Source organism: Lichenostomus cassidix, chromosome 1Aa (genome assembly GCF_008360975.1).
Source record: "Lichenostomus cassidix isolate B80296 chromosome 1Aa, HeHo_3.0, whole genome shotgun sequence".
Classification (NCBI taxonomy): Eukaryota; Metazoa; Chordata; class Aves; order Passeriformes; family Meliphagidae; genus Lichenostomus; species Lichenostomus cassidix.
In genome coordinates this window covers 10,306,845-10,332,622 of record NC_139480.1, presented here as the reverse complement: position 1 = coordinate 10,332,622, position 25,778 = coordinate 10,306,845, and the positions used below count along the sequence as shown (strand labels likewise).

The 25,778-nt window shown below is 37.8% G+C and overlaps 1 protein-coding gene across 3 annotated transcripts in view; it reads right to left on the bottom strand.

The window, feature by feature from the left end:
• The window catches only part of SEMA3C (semaphorin 3C), a 115,634-nt gene that overhangs the window by 38,253 nt on the left and 51,603 nt on the right, over positions 1-25,778 (bottom strand). For all 3 annotated transcript variants that reach the window (XM_085083608.1, XM_085083590.1, XM_085083598.1), the window contains 5 exons: positions 12,180-12,340; positions 9,755-9,817; positions 8,289-8,408; positions 4,466-4,556; positions 533-652 (listed from right to left, as the gene is read on the bottom strand). In XM_085083608.1, the coding sequence (XP_084939734.1) occupies positions 533-652; positions 4,466-4,556; positions 8,289-8,408; positions 9,755-9,817; positions 12,180-12,340 (555 nt within the window). The remainder of the gene's footprint in view (positions 1-532; positions 653-4,465; positions 4,557-8,288; positions 8,409-9,754; positions 9,818-12,179; positions 12,341-25,778) is intronic.

Sequence of the window (25,778 nt, the reverse complement as noted above, 5' to 3'; positions counted from 1 at the left end):
TCTGCTGTGTTTAAATAACCACTTCATCACCACTGAAATAAATGGCAATAATCCTCACTGACTTCTCTGATAGTGGGACTGTCTTCTGCACACATTTTGAATGGAAGTGGTGGAGAGTGTTCTGCACAGAGATGGATCATCCTGAATTAACTGAAGATGGTAGCTTAGAACCAAACATTAGTATAAGGAAATATCTGATTCATTAGAGGTGAAGGTGCTTTCCTAGAAGTCAGACTGTCTGACCTCTCGCCACTGGAAAGGTTTTCATATACTTGCCCTCAAACAGTTTGGTTCAGCCTTAGTGCAAAAAATGCCCTCAGGTGGGATGGCCTGAGGGGTTGGTTCATGCAGTGAACCCTCTACATCTGTACATTGTCTACAGTTTGTATTTACACATATTTCTCCACGGTTCAACTTCATAAACTAAATTCAGAGAAAAGCCCTTTAAAAGATAAGCTCTTTGTTATAAGCAAAGGAAAGCAGAATCTCTGTGACACCCATTAAAAGCTCTGGTAAATTAAAGGCATCTCACCACTCAGCCACTTGGAGTTGTGCTGGTCAGTCCTCACAGCATTCCTCCTGGTCAGACTCCGAAAAATGGCAGCATCTGTCCCCATGAAATCAATATACATTCCTGAGAAAAGCTCTTCATCTGAAAAGAATTGAAATGGAGGAAGAATTGTTATGGCTTTCAGGAAAACAAAAGTTTATTTAAAATTTGTCAGCTCTTTATCTACAAAGGAGTCTGTACAGATAAGTAGTGGGTCATGGGAATGAGGTTTCCTCTGATTTAAAAAGACTCAATCTAGAATGCAAGATACTCATCAGATTTTTCTTAGAGGCTCTAGGGAACTGTACCATTAAATGCCACAGCACAGCTGCATATGTGGGGAATCCTTCTTGATATGAAGTTTAGTTGCTCATTTTCCACTGCTAAGGACCACTGGAGAATCAGGTTAGTGTTATCAAAAAGCATCACATTCCATATCTTACATACACACTTCAAATAACTTTTTTTTGTTATGGAAGTAGACAAAGTGACTGGGTTGAATTTACTGCTGCTGTAAACTGGCACAAAGTCTATTGCAGTCAGTGGATCAGTGCAAATTTTTACATTGCAGCATTGTTACAGCTGCCCCAGGCAGCCTCAAGCTGACTCCAGTATTGCAGAGGCCAGAAAATTGTATTATTGAACTTTACTCAGAGTAATGTGGAGCAACAGTTGCCCCTTTTGTGTACTTGATTCTAAGTGTAGGGTCATTATGCTTGAGCAGAATGAGACATGCAACTCCTGCATTAACAGAACTATGAGCTTCCTGTGCAGGGCTGAAAACTCAGTGCATCACTTAGGATGTCTATCTGTGTTTGTGTGAGTCTGCATGTGTGCATAAACATATGTATATATAATTACAATTACATATACTATCATTTTCTACTCTGTGAATAACCAAGCAATTTCCACTGACTAATGACAATGAAACCCCAGAGTAGAAAACAGTAGCTAAAATAAACTCTAACTCTCGGAGTGGGAGTGGTGGCTGAAAACATTCCAGTACAGCTGGGTCCTTTGATTGATGTTTTTGTCTGTATTCCTGGACTACCCAGAGAGTGTGGTCAAGCTGGCAAGAGTCACTGGCTCAGAAATACTTGAGGCTATTTTCATGCTCTGTGTGTGTGTGTGTGTGTGTGTGTGTGTGTGTTCATAATCAGCATGGAAGACTGTTGAGAAGCCCATGAGAAAATGAAAACTGGAGATTTTGCTTTTCTGCTGCTAACTGGAGCCTGAACTGAGCCCTGGCAGGACATCCAGCAGCCGCTCTGCTGCTCTCACCTCTCCCTGTGATGACAAGAATTGTACACAGGGGATTTAAACAGTGCATTTGCTGCATGTTGCTGAAGCATTTACTTCCTGAGCAGGTATTGACAGAATGATGTCAGATCTGCACAAATTTATAAGTGACGTTGTGTATTTGCCTCCTTGCTGCAATCCATCAGAACTTTATTCTTATTTTGAAACAAATTGGCTGGAAGAGATCAGGCTTATGATTCTCACTAAATGCTATGTACAGTCCTGTGCATATGCACATATGTACACACTTCAGCAACAGTACTATACCATGCAATTTTAATCCTATTACATACCAACACTATTACTTATGTCTTAAGCATTCCTGGTGTCTGTTTGCTAATCATGCATCAGATGATATCCGTCAGTTCCATTTCCTTCTGGTAAAATCCTTAAATTCCATACAGTATTTGGTCTGCATAGCATAGTGGGTTCACACTACTCCACTTTGTTACTGGGGGGAGTTACTGAATTGATGAGGTATGTCTGCTTTTTTAAATATCTCAGAGTCTTGGTGGGGAGAGAGACTTGCATCCTGCACACTAGTTATGCCAAGCTGCTTCAAAGCACATTTTTTCTTGCTTTGATGCAAATGTGTCTCTGTACAATGGCAAACTGTACAAAGGTCAAATTTATTTTTATAGCACCACTTTCCTCTGGAGGATGAATCAGCTTTCCTGTTGTATTCTAGGCTGGTGATGCCCAAAATGGCCAAGAAATTGCACCTATATTTAAGAATGGTTCTTTTATTGTGGAAGAGTTAGTTGGTCTGGCAGTATTTCCTATCTTCTGAAGCAACAGGAGGGAATTCCTCTTGCAGAAAGCTCAAAGGAGAGTCCAGTACATTGGCTCAGTCCCCTCATTACAACACAAGCTGTGACTTACAAAATGTTCATGTTTCTGGCGTGGATGCTGAGGCTAAATTCATTAGAGTTTAACGTTTTTGAAGTGGCTGGACTTTGCAGAAGAAGAGAGAAAGTATAAAACCCAATCTGTGGGACTTTTTTTAAAAGGATTTTGACCTTTGTGGAGTAATTTAAACTTTGTAGATGAACTATGTCATGAAACGCAAGTCAAACATTAGGGAAGGTCTCTTTAGTCACTTAACTGAGAGATCAAGGAATACAATGAGAAGTCTATTAAAATTATCAAAGCTGCCATAGATCTATTGTAGAAAAAAATCAGCTTACTGTACAAAGAATAATTCAGAAACAATGTTCTTTAATGTTGCTATATAAAATCCACAAGGAATAAGGAAAGGAAACTTTAATTTTTTTAAATTGATTTGCTTACTAATACCACAATGGCAATGAGTAGCAGTGGACTCATCTATCACTGACTTTGAACAAACATTTTCTTTACCCAGTGAGTGTCTGTAAACACTGTCCCTAGATCACTGTTGAGATAAGGGTGTAAGTGCAGCCAAGGTTCAGAGAGATGTCTAGGCAGCATTTACCTGTTCTCTAAAGGTGTTCAATTCATATGTCTGTGAATAAATATACTTGTCCTTTGTACAAAATATATTTGCGATTAGGAATAAAAAAAACAAAAAAGAGAAAGGCAATTTATACTTATATTTTGAACAGGCCGTGTAGGACAGACGGTATGACACTTCCCTTAAGATCCTTAAGACTTTAAAGAAAATACCTGGCACAATATGTATCTGATGTAATTGATTTCAAAGGAAGCTGAATGGGAGAAGCACTGCACATTTTTCCCTTGTAAACCTTGGGTGAAATATGCAGTATCTGTGTGCAGTAAGTTTTATTTACTAAGAAAAGCTCAAAAATAAGTGCAACTGCTGTTCCCTTCATAGCCAAAAATACAGTAAGGGGTAGGCACATGTTGAAAAAATGGCTTTGGCACTAGAAGTGTGTGAACACACTGCAAATGTGAAAGGTCAGGTTACACTGAGTATATATTTCCAGCTCTTCCTGGTTGAAAAAAAAAAAGTATCTTTTACAGATGACTTAGGCTGCACAAAGTGTATGCCCCCTTTGAGTTTCCTTGTAGGTGTGCAACAAGCATTGCAAAAATATTTTATTGTTTCACTTTGTGGCCTTTCAGACGGAAGAAAATTGAAAAACTGGTTGGGTATAAAGCCAACAGAAGAATGAAGAGCCTTCATTCAGAGAATGTAGAGCTGTTGGGCTCTACAGCAGTGATGACAATAAAAATGAAATTCAAAGCATCTGAAGTCTTCAGGCTTTCTTTCCCTGGCCACTCTGAGATATTACAGATAATTAAATGAGACACAAGTGCTGTCTAGGATGAACAAGGTCAGAAACCATTCAAACACAAATGCTAGACAGGGTAATGTAAAGTTGAAACTAATCCTGGGAAAAAATGTGCACATTGGAAAAGGGAGAACTTTTTGTTTTCTGTGTCTCTCTGTCCCTTTCAATAACTTATTTCTGCATTTTGTTTGTCCACCCACCTTAAGCTTCATATCAGCCGTGAAACATGGATTGATCCACCCTTGTGCCCACCAGCCGGACAAAAGGCACTGCTCCTGGGAGGCTGAATTCTGTGTCCAGCTCCCTTCAGGCATTCCCTCCATCCCCCCTGCACATGACCACATGGGTTTAGACCTCAGCAACTTGGAGGATCTTTACTTACTGATCATAACAGACACGGTGTTCACATTAGGGTTGAAGGAACAGCGTCCCTTTCCTGATTCACACTTGGAGTCAATCTTGAAGATTTGTTCCTGTAAAGTAGATTTCTGTGTCACTTCTCGTGTCAGAGACCATTAGATCTAAGCCGATTTTTATGCCTGGCTGTTCCCAGAATTAGCAATGCTCTATTAACAGTGCACTATTGGGCACTTCTACTGTACTATCAGTTGTTTTAACTTCTCTATTCAGAATTCAATCACCCTGTTAGACAACCCATTTATTTTCAGGACTCTTGTTACAAATTCAAGACACTGTATCAAAAAAAATTCCCTCTGTCTCAGTTAGGATAGGTTGACTGATCTCTGCAATAACATCTGTGGAGATTGCCTCTGTGTTTTTGAAGTTATTTATCATTTATTTGCTGAATTTATGGTTGTACTTATACCTGTCTAGGACATTATAATAAAGCTACTAGAACAATAGTACATTTAAAATAAATATCTCTTATGACAACAGTCATTAGAGTATAAATAATTTGGTCTTTACTGAGTTACCAGATCTACAAAAATCCCCGACATCATATCTATTTTCTTCAATACCATCTCTTGGATTACGTGTAGAGCTCCAAGTCCACAATGATAGATGATTTATCAATACCTCTTACCATTGCCTGAAACCTCTTGGTTTTTTCTGTTTTGTTTTTTTTTGTTTGTTTTTTCTTTAAGAAATCATGGTAGGGGGATTTGTTTATATTTTATGTGATTTAAGAACAGGAAATACATTTAGCAAAGTAGAAGCAATCTGGACTACAGCTTAAAATACAAACAATCTGAATATCTTTAGAAAAGTTGTCCATTTTGGTGCAACTCTTCATTTCTTGGTTCCCAGCAACAGTAGCACAGTGTGCTGAGCAAGAAATGACCCAGGCCAAGCCCAGTCCTTAAAAACTGCAGTCAGTAATGGCAGATACATTGATCCAACACACATTGACTCAAACACCACTATATACCAAACAACTTGTTCTTAGGCTCCTACAACAAACTTCTAATCTTTAATAAAAAGCCAAAAGACACAATTGCAAGGAAAAAACCAACAACAAACAACCAAACTTAAAACATTTCAAAAGAAAAACATAGCTGGCAAAAATTCCAAAGAAAGGCTTCTGTGATGCTGATGCCAATAATGAATTATTTGACAAAGGACAGCAACTCCTCATATTCCCCTTAACAGCTAATGCAAATCACGGGGGAGTGGGGATGCCACACAAGCCCCTGAGCAGCAAATTGGAGACTACACCAAGCTCAAATGCACAGCTGCAGCAGGAAGTTTTCATATCATTATCCCCTCTCCTTTTCCCCTCTTCTGTTTTGCCTAATTTAATCACAGAGATCTTATCTATTGTTTCAGTAATAAGCTCTCTAAACAATGTTAAAACATAAGTATGAAGTTTCTAATGTGATCTTGGGTGGTTTCTTTGTTGTTTTACTTCTAGATTATATGCAGCTTGATTCTAATCCGTATTTACTCTATTAAACCACTATTTACCAATTCAAAATGCCCATTACTCTTCTATTAAACTAACTCCAGGATTACACTTGATTTTCATATATATTAAACTGCTATTTAGTCTATAATTATTTCATATAGGGATTGCATTTCCTTCTGTTTGCATTTACTTTGACATTAGAATATATTTGGGTGACTAAGAAAGTAATTACCAAAGACTAAAGTATCAAGTGTGCCAAAGAAGAATATTAAGTGTTTTCCAACCTCTGTTTCAGGGAAAAGAACAACATTTTGCCTTGTCAATGAAACCCCCATTTTTTGTGAGATTATATGGAATTCTGGAGACAGAAGAGCAAAACAGGCCCAGTTCTTATGACTGTTGGATATGATTCTGTCAGGCTCTGTCATTTCTAGAGAAAAACAGATGTGCTTTGTAAAATATTCATTTTGCACGTGCAAAAACAACCTTTTGTGCATTGAAACTGTACCAAATTGGAGGTGAAATGATAAAAGCAGAGGAAAAAATGAGTTTTCACTAGTCCCATCAGCATTACAGTTCTTCATTCTGCTCTATCAATTAGTCATGCACAGATATATGCAATGAGATCAGAAGGAAATGCTTGGGTTTAAACTGTTATGCTATTGTTGGCCTGTACAGTAATGGCTTTGAGCATGAAGTGCCTACAGTCAAGTGTCTCAGAGACTCCAGACGTCTGAAACAGCAGTTTATTTAATCAATTGATCATAGGCATGCAGCTATACAGACAGGCTAAGTGAAGCCAGTTCTGCTTTTCCAAGTCATGTATCTTTACTTTTCATTTAAGAAATTTAACATCTTGCATCATCTGGAGATGTCATTTCCTGCCCTCCCCTCTGTCCCAATCTCATTTACAAAAACTCTAAAGTAATGAGATTCAAACTCCTCTGGGCTGTGATACCAGTGCTTAAGATGATAAAGGAGTATTACATTAATTAAAGACAAATGAGATCACTGTTCATGTTTTAAATGATTTTTCAAGAAATAAAGTAACGCTGAGGAAAGGTGACCCTTGTTTCAAAATACATCAAAATAAGTTAATGCAGAATTTTTTAACCAGAAGGATGGATTTACTTAGTTCTGCTTGCTTGTGCTTTTAAATCCAGGCCTACAACCTGTACTTTTATATAATATATTAGGACTGAAGGTGCAGCAATTCCGACTGTGCGCTCTGTTAAGGAAGCTGGAGCCAGGTAGGGATCTACCAAAATTCATTGAGATCATCCCATGCAAACTGACCTGGAGAAACATTGACTGATCACCTCCCTGGCAACCTGTGCAGTAATCTTGGGTCTTGGCCAGAACTCCCATCCCACTCCCAATTAAATTAGTGATGAATTTCCCAGTGTCTTCCTGAGAAGCCAGCCCAGCTTTTAAGGCTGCCCTCGCATGGCAAAGCTCCAGGCAGCACGCTCTGATCTTCCTTCCCAACACATCTGCTTCCACATTGTTCTGAAAAAATATACAGCACGCCCCTGTGCCTGCAGACATGAATCTGACCCAAAAGCTGCTGAGGTGCTGCCTCCTGGTTAAGTGCCTTTCTTTTGCCTTCTGGTTGCTTAATTTATTACCTATTACATTTGCACGTAAACAAACATTTCACTTTTAAATCAGGAAACTTGGACCATTATACTTCTGAAACATCTGGTACTTGTACTGAATATACACACAGTGAAACTGAATATAGAAAAACTGGAGACCTATCTAGGAAAGTAAGATCTTGCAGTGAAGAGAAACTTACCAACTTCATCCGGGCACCACCTAGTGGGACACAACTTGTGCAGTAGATGTACTGGGATTGCATCTAGAGGGTGTTAAGCTGAAATCCAGCTAACATTCACATACCTGAGCACTTAGCCAAATTAAGAGCTTCTCCCAGGAACCAGTAACACACAGAAGTTATAAAAAGTGGACTTTGTATTTTACTTTTCCTCTAACTGGCCACTTCCTTTCAAGTATTTCTTGGTCATTTTTCCACCAAATGGTAGGAATGAATTCACCAGACAATGCCAAAAAAAAAGGTAGTATCAAATATAGCCCAGCATTTGTTATGACTGTGGAATTTTGGACAACCATCATATTTGAGACATGACTTTTAACCACGGCTTTGCCTCTAGCTGGTAACAGCTCAGAAAACTACGGACATTTCCTCTTTTGCTATTTCACACCGGTGAAGGAACCTATTGGCACCGCTGATTTTCACATTTTCCAAATTTTGAGCTTTTGCATCGCATCAGTAGGCTGCCCCACCAAATGAGTGGATAAAACAAAAGTGAGTTACCTCAGACCTGCGTCCCCTGTTGACATAGACACAGACGGGGCTGAAGGCGCCGCTGCCGCAGACGTACAGGTGGGTGCGATTGTACGACTGGATCACGCGCACGAAATTGCCACAGCCGTGCTGCAGGAAACACACAGAGCAGTCATTCCACAGCAGCAAGTGCTATTAGATGGTGGGACCTCTAGGGAATAGATGTGACAAGTAATTTTAACGGCATCATGCAAACAGCTACTGAGTTTGTTGGTCTCTGGATTTGGGCAGCTGTTTCTTCTCATGTCATTTTGCCTGCTCTGGGAACTGGACTCTCTCTGATTGAGTACCACTGATGGGTTATGGAGGAGTGCATGTAGCTTTCCCACTTCCACACAGCAATCCAATTTTCGTTCATAGATTTCCCTGTACTTTGCATGAGCAAAAGCAGGACCTCTACAGGAAAACAAGAAGTAACCTTAGGAAGTTTCCTTAAGGACACCTCTGAAACAGTCCCTTTTCCCACATAATTTGTTCATAATAAACGGAGATAATTAAAAAGCGAAGCAAGTCCAAACATCAGATTTTGTTATTCGTAGAAAACATTTCCTTCCAAAACTTTAAACTGAGGTTTGCAGTCAATTGTTGATTTCTATTGAAGACCTATAATAAAATCTTCAAATCAGCATGAAAATTAAAACAGAACATTAAGGGTCACACAGTTCACAGTATTGGATTTACTGTTTTTTCCTTCTAGGATACCCCTTTTTTCTCTCATTCTTTCATTTTTTACTATGATCAAATGTTAATTTACTTTAGGTTGAAAATAGGGGTTTTTTTCTGAATATTTTTTCTTACCAAGATCCCAGAACTGCTTTCACATTCAATCATCCAAACCTCACCCCAGACAGTGGGAACTGTGCGTGTTTTATGAGCTCAGGATTGGAAACTGTGCCATCAGTCATCTTCATGAAAATCAGTAGAGTTAATCCTTGTTTAGCAGACTGCACTGGTTTATTTACTTTTAAAGGCATTCACATTTTTGGTTCAGCAGGAGCCAGCACCATGCAACAGCATTTGAAAACTGGTGCACAAGTAGGGTTTTCAGGCTGCAGACAGAGGGTACCACCCAGCTTCCCAGTGTTTTCCTGGGGGGAGCAGCCAGCCAGAGAACTTCTGCACTCCGAAGAGCAGCTCAACAGGCTGCTCAGCATCACCCCAGGATGCATCTGGAAAAGTACTATTACCTAATTTAATTAGAAACAATCAAAATAGGCGAGGTAATGGACACTGCATATCTTTCCCCATCTGTCAAAGTCTGAAGGTGCATTCTGTTTACATCGCCTATTTCTTCAGAATTTCACTTTGTAGATTGGCTTGCAAAGCATTTCAAAAGCAAAACAAACACTTCTTTCATTTTGCTTTGGCTGCACTCAAGGTGCTCTTACTTTACTGCCAAGTACCTAATTTGTGTATATGTGTGGATTATGACTTACTGTAGGATCCTTGCCAGCCATTTTGCACTCTTCAACCTTGTTTGCTGATGCTGGCCAGAAAATCTGTAAGGGAAGAAGTATTGTTCAAGCAGTATATTTATTATATAATTAAAAAAAATAATTTCACTTCCTAACTTACACTAATAGATTATTATTCGGATATAATTTACACTTTGATTATAGGGGAAAAAAGGATTTTTATTGATAAATAAAACTACCTTTGTCTTAGTATGGACTAGACAAAATCAAGGTTCAAGTCTCTGGCTGATATATATGAAGTTTACTACATATTTTTAAGGCAAGTTATTCAATTTATTTAGATTTGTTTCTTCTAAATAAGAGAGATTTTTCACCACTATTGCCTAAATTACTACCCATCTTTAATTTTTCACTTTTACTGAACTTATAGAAATTATTCACACTAGAAACCAGATTAAAATATTGAAAGAAGGGTCTTGTAACAATTTTTCAATTTTATCATCAAAGGTTTGTCTAAATTATGATAAAATCTACTAGAAATCTCAAGATTTCATACTGATTTCTTTCAGAGAGTTTTTTCAACAATTACCTCAATATCTGAATATTTATCTGTTTATCTCAAACACTAAATATATTGAGCTTCTTCCATTATTTATTTTGATTTTGAAATAGAAGAGACATGCGTTAGAAATTTATCCCTCTAAATCTAGTAAGTGACAGAGCCTGATAACATTTAGCCTCAAAATGACACAAACAATACCATTAAAAGATCTCTGTGTAAATGTACACATATACATATACATGTAGAATTGTGGATTTGAATGTATATGTATATAGAATTTCTAAAGATATGTAAGATCAGAAAAGTGAATCTGTTCTTAAAATAAATAAATGGAAGACTGTGTAGAATTGCAGAGATTCATTCTGAACCTTACACTGGGTGATCACATTCACTGCCCGAAAGCTTTGTGTGTTTTTCCTTTCTGTTGACTTTTTTCTTTTTAATTCCTGTTTCTCCAAGCCTACATGAGCTGTTGAACTCCCTCACAGCTTCATGCTGCAGAAAACATTTCATGTAACAGAGGCCTTACTATCTAACCAAACTCTGCACAGGATTTAACCCGACCTGCCAGGGACAGGAGGGAGTGTGCAATGCTGGGGCACAGCTCCTGCCAGAGCAGGGTGGCTGCATCACTGGGGAGATGGAAATTAGCAAAAAGCTCACAGAAGGTATTTCAGATGCAAAAAGGCAGCCCCATTTCAGAGGGAGATTTGGGTACCATTAGGAGGAGGGAAGGATGCATTCACACCATTGAACGAGAGGCTTTTAATTTAAATGTGTAAGTTAGAACGAGCCTCCCCTGGCTCCCTGCACAATCAATTCAGGTGGACAGGCATGTCCAGAGGGTGATTCAGAGCAAAGCCTAATTTAACTGTGCTCAATCACTCTCTGGCAGGGCCCCTCTCTCTCCCCTGACACATTAAAAGCCTTGTCTCTTAAGGAAGGCATTTATCTTCCCTGCTGCAAGCCGGGTATCACTGCCCCTCAGTCCTTCTGAGCTACAGGAATAAAGCCCACAGATTAAAGGATTGGATGGATTTGGTGGAATAAGGCCTTTATGGACACCTTCAGGCAGGGTAGTAGCTGTGGTAGTCTAAAGATAGGCAAGACAAAGTCTGTAAACAGGTAATAAAATTGCTCAACAGGCAAGCTTCTGGGCAGACAAGTATTTCTACAGGTCACCAATTTCAAAAGCAGAGAGGCTGAATTTCAGCTGGCTTTGGAGAAAAGTGAGGAATTTGTGAAAGTGGTTTAAGCATTCGGTAATACTGTTTTTTTGTCACATAGAGGTTGCCTACTACTGTTTAGTGAGGGAACACAGAGTCCTTGGAAAACACCATCTCAGTAAAGAGAAAAGAGGTGGCGTCAAGGGGTAGATGAGGGTCACAGTGCCCAAAAACCCCAAATGAGGCATCTCAGCTACCCAACTGAAGGGCAAAGGCTGACACAGACATAACAAGAGATTGGAAAATAGCTCAGTGATTTAGAGCACAAAGCAAAGAAAAAATATAGTAGAAGGTTAAGGACAACTCTGTCCTTGTTGATTTTTTTCATATGGCCTGAGAATGATAGTGTATATCTTAATCTTCCTTACAGGATTCTTTTAAAGTGCATCTCTGAACTATCTTATCTTATCTTGGAGAAAGGTGGAAAGCGTCAAACCATACAAATTTTCCTTGTGAGGCCAGGCCAAGCTGAATGTTGCTTCAAAATTAGCACACAGGTCAGTTTTAAACAGAATTTGAGGAACAGCAAATAGCTTCATCTGCATTACACATAAAACAAGGACTAACAAGGTGTGCACATGGACTTCCATCCAAAATAATGAAAGCAAAGGCATGAAGTAATGCAACCACAGATTCTTGAAATAAAACTTGAACTTACACTGAGGGGGTCCTGGCTTATATTGTTAATATTCAGAGACAGAATATGATCTTTACTCCCCACGTAGATGCGATCCTGATCTTCATCCATCAATAATATCCTGTAATCCAGGGGACTGTGGGATATTCTGTGATACTCAGAGGTCTTGGTTTCTTGCAGCTCTGAAATAGTAAAGACAGTAGCATAATAAAGCACTTCACTCACATTTCTTGCTTCTCAACTGCACTGCTTTCTAAATAAAGACATATTTGGATACAAACAGGGTCAGTGGGAGAAGAAAAACCTTCATTGGACTCTAGATAATAATACAATGGTTGAGCTCAAAAAAATTTCCCAGTTTGAATACAATTATTTTGTACATTAAGTAGATAGACATAGATCATAAAAATCAGGCAGTGCTGTTATTCATTCATCTAATTAATTCTTATTTTAATGGATATTATTATTTACAGCTTTGGCTTTTAAGGAAGATAATTTATTAAATTAATCAATGTGTTCAATACATTTTGAAGTTTATGACTGCAGAAAATTCACAAGATCAATGAAAACTACGTAAGAACATTTTACATTCTTTTCCTAACAGGGGGCTTCGCTAAGAATAGGTTTTTAGAATTTTCAAGGTCAAATTTTGTTCTTCATTGCCATGCATGGCTTACTTAAAAGAAAAACAAAATTATTCAGTCAAGCCTAAATGTGTCTGCTCATTCAGTTGTTTATGAGTTTGGACCAAACTAACAGAACTGTAGAACTAGCTCTATTTTTCTACATAAAACTTTCTTCAACAAAGCCAAGTGAAAACATCCTTTGATCTCAGTGGTGCAGGATCAGGCCTGTTACAGGAATAGCATAAGCAACTGCAATATAAGTATTACTTGCTGCCCTCAAGAAACCTCAGCCTTCCCATCTTTGCTTGGCCAATATATTTTGGCCCCCAGTCAGATTGTTTTACTTTTCAGTAATAACAGAAGGGATATTTCTCAAGAGCTGAGAGTGGAAAAATAAAACCTTAACAATCAATTTGTCTTTGTAAAAAAATTTAACATATAATTACGCTTTCATTCTTCATGAATATTAGTATTGAATTGTGTTCCCTGTGACTCTAAAAGGGTGGCAAATACACAGTACTTATGAAAATGAAGCTCTGCTATAATGTTTATTCATAAATGTAAGATCTGAGCTCCCAGTTCTCAGTTGCAAACTTTGTCTAGGACAATATGGTTTGTCCCTATTACTAAAGTTTTTTTAAAAGCAAAGTTTTTGCTCATTCATTCCTTATGGAAAACAGCAAATGTTTTATACAAAATTAGTTGTCTAAAGCAATTGGCATTTTATAAAACAAAACTCTCAAAACAGAAATATTTCTGCATATGTTCTCTATTAAAAAAAAACCCACCAAAACTGTGCTAAAAGAAGCGTGTCTAAAGTATGCACCTTCTGCAAAACATGTATTTAGCTGAAAGCATAATTTTCTTTGTAAATTACTTGGAGAGCCATTTTTAATAGCAGCCAAAAGTTGAAGTCCTAGGATTCATACCTGTCTAGTAGAGAACTAATGACTGAAAGAACAATTATCAGAATATAATTTGCATTGATAAATATGATACATAATTCCAATTAATTTTCATCATTGTTAAATAGTTTCCTAGGAATACAAAAAACATCCCCAGTTACCAAAAGGTAATTGTGTTTTGATTAGTTTAGATGTGTGACAGCTTTCAGGACCTGAGTTTCCTATGTGCATTTATTTATGGTCATATTAAAAGAATGCCGAGTAGTATTTATCTTGTCCCTCTACAACAGATAAATGTACAATCAAGATTTACAATCTGTGCCGAAAAACCAAAACAGAACTTGTTAAATGTAGATGAAAACTGTTCACAGTACTTTCAGAAGTCTTTCTTTAATGCTTGAAAAATCAACTATTTTACTTCACTTTAAAAAAATCCTCCCTGTAAGCTTTTAGGGAGGATTGTCCAAGGCACCTGTGAGACTCAGCAGCAGTGCCATTAGCACTCAGTGCCTGTGGACACCCTGAAATTCTCACTAACTACCAGCCTCAGATGCTCGTGCTCATCCCTTTTCCTGGGGCATTATTAATCTTACCAGAACATTTGGCAGCTGTAAGGTGAAACTGAACCTTCTCCTAGCTGTACATTTGATACACCAGGAAAGCACAGATAAACTGGGAGAGTTTCCTGCCTGCCTTGGGGTAGCTGTGAGCACAGGGATTGCACAATGCAATGTCCCTCCTGACTGCCTCACTGACTGACAGTGCTTGACAATGAAAACACCATGGCTGACATAAAAGATAACCATGATATGATGATTGCTTCTAAAAGAGACAAAAACAGCAACAGATTTCCACAACTTTCATTTATCAAAATCCATTGTTTTCTTGGAATTTTAACCTCTTTGAAATGGTATTCTTCTTTCTAAGGCTCCTGAAGGGTAATCTGCCTCCATTGAGCTGCTGATGAGGGGAACACCTTCTGTCAGGTTACTAGACTAAGGAAACTCAACACCATTCATTAGGGGAAGGAAAGCTGTGAAACAAATACTCTCATACTGATTTATTAGTTTTATTTCTTTTAGTGCTGGAGCTTACAGCTTATTAGACTCTCTGGGCTACTTGGGCAATTGGGGAGGGAGTTTAAAACTAATCAAATTTTATTTTCATTCAACAAAATTTACCACACAATCACCACAGAAAATTTGATTTTTTAAAGATTTAATATCTGGTTGTTGTTGCTTGGAGAAAGAGGTGGCTGCAAAAATGCTGTATGGTCCTTCACATTCCCTTTCATCTGCAAGAGTCTTTGTCAAAAAATGAAGTACACATTTACTGACATTCAGAGCAAATTCTGTTCCATGCTTCGAGAATTTAACCAAATATTGAAAGCAGTAAACCCTATGTAGAGAATGATGCTGCAGACAGCTCTCTGATATTAACAATTCTATCTGACAATAAAAAATATACAACTAACTTTCATCCTTAATGATACAAAAATAATTGCTCATAATTTCTCTTCATTAGTTGGTGAGTTTTGCCTCTCCTTAGGGATAAAACCAATACCAACCTGATCACTAGTGTAGGAAATCTGAGCTTAGAGGACAGGTTCCTTTAAAGAAGAAACAAAAGCTACAGTGAATTCTCTTTCCAGAACTATGCTTATTATTGAACTGTACATTTTGGAGATCCCAATGACTGTTAGTTTTCTCTGTACACAGTTTACTGACAATTAGACAGTTTAACTCCTACTCTTTAATTATCCTTCTAATCCAACACAAAAAAGTATTATTTTAAAAAAGCTGTGTTCTCACAGAAGAAATAACATAATATTTGTGCAATATCTATTACTGACATTGCAAAAGCCTTTGCAACAAACCTAAGTGTCTTGGCCAGAACAGAACAATTACAGCTATTAGAGACTGGGAATCCAGGAAGGTGTAGTTATCTCACACAGCATGTTAATCCCGAATTGTCCAGCCGGCATAAGGCTAAATGAGCTGGATCCACTCATCAGGCAGTCCTCTGATTTAATCACTCAACATCAATCTTTCATCACTCCTTAATTCAAATTCACTGGTAGCACAATGTTGAAAACAGCCTGACTTCTCCAGCCTAAGAAATATAATAATCCCTAAAATATAGAGGTAAAACCCTATGTGACTTCCTTGGTTGACATTTTATACCAATAAGAATGTTTGAGGCATTTGTTACTGAAATTTATGCAACTTTTAGCAGGACCTTCCCAAAATATGACTTCCTTTTTGCAGACTCACATCACCACTTATTACTGAACGTTCACCATAATCAAGAATTATCTTTATGCTTCAGGATTTGGTAAACTCCAGCCATGGTACTCAAGCATTCCCAGCCCAAGTTCAAAGCCCTGAATCCATCCACTGATAAACTGTGGATAAACTATGACACAGGGGAGATTTCATGCAGTCATGCCTGCACTCTACCATCCCTGGATTTCCAGCCCAGCAGGGCTTTTTTGAGCAAGCCTATGATGCAATTTAAGATCCCCTGTGGCAGAGTACAAGAAATAATATGCTTTCCTCCTCTCTCCTGCTGGATAAGGATTCAATCTCAGAAGGCTGTTTATGGGGAAGATCAGAGAAAAAGCAGAGATTTGGTGTCTGTGCTTCAAAAACAAGCAGGGAGTGAAGCACAGCAATCCATTCACAGGCAGCACTGCAGCAAAAGGGACAAACACAGCTCTCCAGGAAGATGGGCTGCATCTCCCCAGGGAACCTCTGCTGCCCAAACTGGCACAGATTTTATGTAGTCTCAGTGATGTGGAAGTCAGCAATACAACACTGTTTTTATTTTACGTTCCCATGGGGTGTGAAGTGCACAAATCACACACCTTGTGTACATCTAGCACTAAACTCGATTAGCCTGCAGTTATGGACACTGTAAGACTCTCTCAAGCCTCATTAAACCTTGAGTTTGTGCCAACAAATATGCCAGCCCATGCCAAATGTGAAACTGCAATGTAAAAATCTCACCTTCTAGGAATTGGAATGAAACCAATTTTCTTTTTCTTCTTCTCCCCCCACCCCCGAAACAAATACTTAAGTAGAACAACATTTTTGCTTATAATATCAAATGGAAATGGTCCCCTTTTGCCCACAAGTCATGTTTAAACAGGTGAAAAAGTAATTTGGACATATAAACATAGACACAGTGCATAATGTTGATAGCATTGAATGGAATGGTTAAGTATTTTAAGAATGTGAGTGAAATTGGAGGTATTTGCAAAGTTACTAAAAATAATTTAAAAAGAAAAAAAAAACAACTTCATCCAGAAATAAAGGTCTGTTTTGTTTAAGTTTAAATATTTTTCCTTCTACTTTGTATTTACAAACCTCTGTTTCATAATTTTTTAGTAGAAATGACCGGAAAAGATTTAAACAGTTAAAAAAAGATAAAAGTTTTAAAAAAGATAAAAGTTAAACAGTATCTAACAATATTAATTATTATTTTCTTGGCTTTATTTTTGATTTTTTAGTGTAAAGACATGGAAGAAGTAAATGTATCATTTTTATGGTTTACATAGTGCTTGTGGAAATAGTCTGCTATAATATAGTTTTTCAAATCTGAGTATACAGCTGACTACTTTTTTAATTTTATATATGGAAAGAGAACAAGAAAAGCCTAAATATGTCTTCTCAAAATTACAGATGAGTCACCTTTGCACTGTCAGTATTCCTTTTAAGATGTATGTATTGATTCCTTCTATTTAAGGGGTAGAGGTAAGGGAGCTGCTAAAGCATTTTGCCACTGCTCATGCAGTGTTCAAACTAAAACCCATCCCTCAGCCATTCTCAAGTGAATTCCATTGTGAATGGGGACACAACCATCTGACCAAAGATCCATAAGTAGCCAGATGTGCTACTGGTCAGTCCCTTGTGTGCTTTAACCACACAAGGCCCAAAAAAGCTCAGGTGGACCTCTGACCTTTTCTTTATCTCTTTATCTCCATGCATGAGAGTCTTTACTCTTTAATGCTGTTACAATGAAATCTGACTTCCTGTATAAGAGGTAATAGCTTCATAAGAACTAGAAATCACAGATGTGCACACTTGCTTGCCTTCTGAATCTATCTGAAGGCAATTGCATTTTTATTAAAAAAAAAAAAGTGCAAGTGAGAGGAGAGAAAATAGATTTACAAGTGCTCATAAAATCACAGGTAACTAATTAAAAACATTACTTGAATGAGAGACAAGAAGGGAGTTCAGATAGTACAGGCTGAAACAGAAGCCTCTTTTTGCCCAGAGCTAAAATGCATAATCTGCCAGAATAATTGCTGCATTTGAAATGAGAGTAAATAGCAATGAAATGTCAATGATATCTAAATATGATCTGTTTTAAATATACACCTTGAACACTTGTGGGTGTATTTGCTAAATGAGTTGAGAGTGGAATTTAAACATTACTGGACTGAGATAGTGCAGTCTTTTGTAAAGAGAAATCAGAGCACCAAGGTGAGGTCTTTGGAGAATCAGGCCCAGAGGTGGCTCTAGCATGTCTGAAGAACAATTTGTCACCCTGAGCAGCTCAACATATACATTAGGAGCAGTAAAACACTCAATAGCTCTTTGTGAAGGGGACCATGTGTTGATAGGAAAAGACATACCAGTTAACAGTTGACCTTAAGCAGAGCGTTCACATATGTCAGTAGATGGTCCTTTTTTTTTTTTTTTTTTTTTTTACAATTTGCAAGACGCACAAAAATCCTAAAATTCTGGTAACTCACAGACTTAAAAAAAATGACAAGTGAGTACTAACTGGCTTTTAACATCATGCCTTTTAAAAAGTTGTACTGAAAAGAGGAATAATTCATGACAGAGTGCTGTTTTGTTAAATTTACCAAAAACTATAACAGAATTTTTCATCTTTTATTTAGTACTTCGAAGAAAAAAGGAGGGGCAGATCCTCTGAGGTGTGGGCAGCTGCCAGTTTTGTGCAAAAGAATGTGCTTTCTAAGCAAAAGCAAACACATGAGAAGAGAAAGCCACTTACTTGTGTGTGGCAAGATGTATTAACACAGCTTTGTGGCACAGTTATCAAAAGACACCCCACCAAGTTCCATGCATCTTTATTGAAGTTTTAAATCATGAAGAACAGAAACGATTTTTTTTTTCACTTGCACAGATATTGTCATGTGAAATAATACCACATTCCACAACAGAAAACCCACCGTGAAACGAAGAGGAGAAATGTGTCAGTGTTTTTCAGACTGCAGTTACACAGCTACCCTAAGTCTTGCCAAATATTCCAGTATTGAGATTCCTTCATTGAGAATTATGCAAGACCACCCACACCCTCCAGCCATCCAGTCTCACTAGGCTGTACACACTTCTAGGCATAATTTTCAGGTTATTCCTCCATTTGCCTCACTGTAAACCTGGAATAACTCCTCTGTAGTCTGTGTAGGCATTTCAGTAAAAACACTGAAAAGTGGGCTTCTTTTTTTTAATAAGTAATGTGCAGTTATAATTTTATATAAATGAAATATGTATGTTTTATTTCATAAGATGCTACAAATACTGCCATTCTACAAAACCTTCCAGAAGATATCTGTTTTTTCAAATATTACCTTCTTCTCTTATTATTATTATTATCCTGTCCAGGCTTTGTTCTCATTTTTGGTTCCAAAACAAAAGGGACAACTTTGGCAAGCATGAAGAGCCACAAAGACAGGCCAGCTGGGTTTAAGATTACTGCAGCTGAGTTATCCATGTCAGATGGGAGCCAGTCTTCCCCAAGCCTTGTGTGTAACAAGCTTGTGTACAACAGCTCTGCAGCATGAAAACTGCTCTCCAAGAGCTGTAAGCTGCATTCTTCAAAGTCTGCACAGTTATACAGAGTTTACCCTTTGGTTTCTTTCCAAAAGCCATGGACAGAGAGGGTCCTTGACACACTGCCTGAAGGCTGCAGAGGATCAGCCTGGATGCACACAGTGGCTCTGCCATTGGCACTAGGGATGTTTTTATTTTCCAGATGCAGGAGTGAGAAGCTGTCAGTTGCCAAGTATGACATTATTTTTGAGACAGAGTAAGAAAAGAAAGCCGCACCCATGGAGAAGTCAGACAGATTCCACATAGTTTTACTTCTTCTGGGAGAAGTATATCTTTTCATTGTAACCTCTTGTGTTTGCTCTGTTCTCTTTTTTTCTAGTGGACCACCAATCACATCACTGTAAGAACGGCTGTACTTCTTCCTGCGATGTTCAGGCACACAGAGAAATGTTCCAAGTACCTATCAGACCAACTGGACAGCTAAACTCCTGACTGTATGCAGACACTACAACTCTTTGATCCAAATTTACAGAGGGATATGAGAAGTAGAAGAAAGTGAGTTATTGTAATTGTCTGCCTGCAAAACGAATTAAGACTGAAGCCTGTGCTAGTCTCCAAGTCAGAACTGGGCAACAACATGAGACTTGGAGCTGCTCTCCCAAATCATACATCCCATTCCCCACTAATGGGTTGGCCACTGGGAGGAGAACAAAGTCTGAGTGAACTTCTCCTTAGTTTCGCATCTCAATCAGGCTATTGCTTTTGTGATTTTGTGCTTTTAAGGCTTAGGTTTAAGGCCCTGAGCATTTACTCCCCACAAATAGATGGGCCAGATGATGTCAGCTGAGACATCTTTGAAAACTGGAAAGGGAGAAAGAGGAACAGGGAAAATGTCAGTAAGGTTAGGTGAAAGGTACATTGTTTTACTGCTAGAATTGTCTTTCTTTGCAAATTTATCTTTCTGTTTCAGTCTAAGTGTGTACTTTGCAGATGCACTGAGGCAGTCTGTAGACAGTGAAGACATAATTTGCCTTTTTCAAAACTGACAGCTGCTCCCCAAATGTGCAGTTTTGAGGTGTTAATACATCTTCATTGGTGCACCAACCGTGACTGAATTGTAGTGAAGAACTATCAAATGCTGCAGAATAATCAACACCTGAAATAATCAAAGTATGACAGTCTCTTCAGGCTGAAAAAGCTCCTAAAATTAACATGCAGTCCTTTTCTCTCTGAGCATATTTTCACTAAGCTGCCAAATTACTTGCTACCAGAGCTAATAAAAACTCATTGAGAAAACTCAGCTCAACCACTGAAAAATTTCATTATGGTTTCTGTAATAAAGTAAGAACTACTTCACTGTGGCAAGGCAGAGGAACCCTTTTAATTAGATTCCTTTCTCTCCTTCAAAGAGCAACCTCCCCAGAGATTCAGCCAATCTCTGTATGTCTACAATTGGCATTATTGCCCTTGCTGCAGTAATCCTTGCCTTTATTGATGTTACCAACTGTACTGCAACTTTAGCCATGCTACTTTATCCACAGATCTCCTTAAAACATATTGTTTCTATCTTCACCAGTCACTTCTCACCACTATTCTGTATAAAATAGGGCAACTTAGAGTATGCAGCCTTGGTTACAGTTTCATTATTATTATTATTATCATTACCAATTTAATCAAATTAGGATTAGCTACCAGGCAAATACCAGGCATAAAGAGATCAAGCTAATTCCCAGTGCTTAGCTTTCATTCATTCTTCATTAAAATAATGTAAAATTTACTGAGTTATGAGCTGAAGAAACTTTGGAAGGCAGTATTTCTCATTCAAAAGAATTTCAGTAATAAATTTGTTTAAGTTGACTACTGAATTAAAGGGTAGTATTTTCATACACAACATTTTTTAATTTAGGGGGGATACTCATAAAAACAGCCAAGCTGTCAATAGCAAAACCAAGCAAACAAGTATGTGGCATGGTGGATATCACACATAAATAGGTAATCCACTCCCTCCTTTCCTTGGTGTGTTTTCTTGTTTCCTCAGTATCAGTATTGCAATGGTGTGTATATACCTGGTGTCTGCCTGCTCCTGTCTATATATCAGATAATCAGCTCTATATACCAAATCAAGATAGTTTGCAAGCTCTGCTTTACATCTGGGAAGGATAAAAGAAACACTTATTCTCACTCGACTATGTGAGAAAACAAAGCAGCTGGAGGTCAACAAATGGCATCCCCTGCTCAGTGAACCTTCCATGAACCCCTGGTTCAACATGATGCCAGAAGGGTCATTATATTGGAGATAACGAATTTCCCTGAAAGCAACAGCCATGCTCGATTCCACACTCATGCCACAACTGCATTTATCTAAATCTTCTATTGTTATTTTATTTACAGAAATATTAGAATAATAGAATACTTTTCCACAATATTCTTAATTCCTTTTCCTATATTTGTCTGTTGTTCTGTATGGTTTAGTATAGTACCCATTGTACTAGCCCTTGTAGACTAATTTGAGCTCTTTGATTAAATTTTATTTTGCAGCTGCAAGGCCACCCAGCCTTTTCCATTGACAGGAAGGAAGCTGCTTTCTGGATGTGGGTGTTTGGGATGCTTTCTGAAGCCAAGCAAAGTTTGGTTTGGGAGAAATGCAAAGGTCAGGCCTATCCTTAAATTCTTGGGCAGTTGGTTCTTTTTTTCCTTGAAATAGCTTTTTCTGGTATATTAAATGCATTCATCCCCATTGGAGGAATAGTCATGTGGTTTCATCAGATTGCACATTAATTTTTATTTATTTTTTTTTCAAATTACTGTTATGACACAACCTACTTCACTGAATACAGGGTTTGACCATGTCCCCCAGGGGACTTCAGTGGTTGGACACAACTGGAAATTATTAATTTCATCATCAGTGTTTTCTGCTTGTGTTGCTGAACATTGAGGAGTGTTACGAGTACTTTCAATATTAAATTAAATAAGGCTTAGGTTGTTTTTTTTGAAATGTCAATTTTAAAAACAAAATATTTCCAAGCGTGTGTGCAGCGAAAATTATTTTATTTAGGCTTAACGTATTTCTGTATGGATTTGGCTCTGTCACTGTTAGATGTCATTTACAGGATGTGTCTGTCCCTATTGCTGGCTCCCTGGGAGGAGGAGCACTGCAAGGCCGTGGGCAGCACACTTGCTGTTTAAACACACAGAACACAAACGTATTTCACTCTTTTTCACACCATGAAGACTGACACAAAGAGCGAATTTAGGAGCACATTCCAGAGCTGCATGCTACCATCAATCTTCGAGTGATCACCAGCTGGTATTTGGGTGCACAATAAAAGTCATGTTCACTGGGCTGAGCACAGCCTGGTGGATTAGAGTCCTCTCCACTCTACATCCTATTCTGCTGGTATTCTGCTTTTTGACTTTAGACATGTCACATAAACTCTCTGACTTAGATATGTAAAGTGGAGGTAACAGTTTGGTATTTATTTGACCAGGCTGTTTTTTGGATTGCACTTGGTAATGTACAAAAAAGCCTTTGAAATGAAAATTAAATAGCTGGAGGAAGTTATTTCAAATGTATTTCACATGCAAAAAGAGGTATTTTTTGTTTGTTTGTTTGTTTGTCTGAAGTCCAGATGCTTCAGACTTAATAAACCCACCCAAAACTCTGGTTTGGATTTAAAAGATAACTTTTATGCTTTTCTGTTTAGATTTAATCTGAATGGGAAGCCATTAAAATAAATAAACCTTCTGCAGTCACTCACTCTATGTTTAAACTAGACTTGCCATATTTATTCATCAGGATGACCATTTAGAACTTGGCCAAAAGTAGGGAAAAATGTACAAGAATTCCCTCTTTTGCATTTACACAGATAGAAAAGAAACTAGATAAAACCTACTTGTTTATATTCAACTTTCATTTATGAAATATCTCATGATTACAACACTATCTCTTTCAGATAATGGGCGGCTCTAACAGAACTGAGATATTACTGTATTTGGACATGCTGAACATCAGCAAAGAGAAAAAAGAAGACAACCCTTTGCTTCCAGGTAAAAAGGCAGAAGAGTCAAGATGAGTAACGTACTTGATAAAATACTAAGTAGACCTCCTACAGGTTCAGTATAGAAATAGGAGGTTCAGGTAACGAAGAACTCAATCAGCAAACCAAACCTGAAGGGTGTTTAGATTCCTGACAGATTAAAATTGGCACACTGCAGGTATAGGACAGGAAGTGGCAATAGGATAGAAATCAATCACAGCCATCCACTTATCTCTACAGCAAACCACTAATTGTAGCAGAGGATGATGCAAGTGCCCTCAGTATATAACTCTGTGCCCTTAATCCTTAAAAAAAAGGCATTAATTTAAAGGCAAAAATCAGAGATTGTGTCCCTTCTGTATGCCCTGTACTCATATTTTGGAAGCACAAGAAAAATAATCTGGCTATTCATTTAAAGTGTAATGTGCAACCACACAGAACAAAGGAGATTTGTTTCATGATCAGAACAGGGAACTAACTATATGTCAGAACTCCTGGGCACTTGCTCTCTGACCTTGAACAAATCTCTCACCCTCCATTTATGTCAGTTTAACCATCTGCTATATGTTTATAACAACACTTACCTGTCTTTCAGAATTACTATCCAGTTAAGTCAATGCATGTTTGTTAAAAAAAACAAATTAAAGGCATTTTTATGTTCAAGGTAGCATTCTAACTCATGTTCCTGCTACGTGTTTAGGTATATTGCATAATACATTTAAATTCCTCTATTTTACAGATACACATGCTTTAGTGTTTCTCTTTTGTATAAAGCAATGCTGCTTAATGCACAATCCATTTTAGCTCCATTAAATAGATGTCATGAATTTGATTGCTGTAGAAAGAAAATATCTACCATGTGATTGTGACAAAGCAAATAGAGACAGTTCTGAATAGCTTTTAATCAGAATTTGTTTACTAAAGGCATGTTAACTTTAGCAGATTTGGCTGTGAGGAGGAATGCCAAACAGCGACCTTTTGAACTCTCATTGAATGAGAAATATTTTCAACAGGTTCAAGTCTTTTAGCTGGTGTTTGTTAAATAGGGCTTTCACTATTACATAAGACATATTTTGACTAGTTCCCTTAAATAGCTTCACCTTCATAGCATTTCACAGTATACTTTCATCTTTGTATTTTCACAAACTGTTTATCAGTTATAAAAACTAACATTCTAATAACTTGTAGCTTTGTTAAATGATCTCTCATAGCTGCACCTCTTGCTTGGCTCTGTTTGCTAGTCCATGCTGGGTCACTGGGAGGTTTACCGGCACTGAAAGTTCCTAGAAGAAGGGGTCTCTTGCAGCAGATACATATTTAGAGTAAAATAAATAATTTAAACTTATTTTTATGTATTTTTGATGGCAATCTATTATAAAGCCTAAAAGTTATCACTGAAGACATTACAGTCTAGTGATACTGACCTTTTCCATTTGGGTTACAGAAGTTACCAACTCTGCTCTTGCTATGTGAATATTATTAGCCTGAGAATTAAAACACTTTACACGACACTGCATTTTATTGTCATTTACCCAGTGGTCTGTTTACCTGATTTTTCACTACATTGCTCTGAATGTTCAACTCTCAACACCAATAAAACCAACAGGGAACCACTGGCACAACTATTAGATAGCATTAAAGCATTAAGAATCAATTCTCAGCTTTCTCAACAACTGTCAGAAATGAGGTCTCCAAATTTATCATATTTACTAGTTGGCTGCAGGTAAAATTTCAAAAATGGTTAAACTATGAGCTCAGGGTGATACATGACCTAGAAGTTTAGGCGCTTGGGCTTCAGTCCTGGTATTATAAACTAACTTAGAGTATGGACAATCATTTTCAGAAATGTTATTCTCAGTTTTGCAATACCAGTCAGACTCTCCTTCTGATACAGTAACTCTAAGGCAGAACTGAGGAGACCACAAATACCCAGCTATTTGCAAGAATATTTCAGGAATTAGCCTTCTCTCTTTTTTTTTACAGCTATCACAGACCAATTGGTGCGGGTTGGTAAGGCCTAGCCATGCATATCAGGTTTACCAAAGAATTTAGGCAGAGAAATTATTTTCTTCTGCATGCCAATACACCTTAGGCAGCCACCTCCTTTGCCAACCCAATGCAAAGAGAAACTGAGAAAATTGTGCAGGGTATATCACATAGTACTGTTTTCATCTGTGGAAATATCTGAATAGGAACTTGGCTGGATTTTCCTGAATTCATATTCTGAATTTAGGCTCTTAATTCCCAC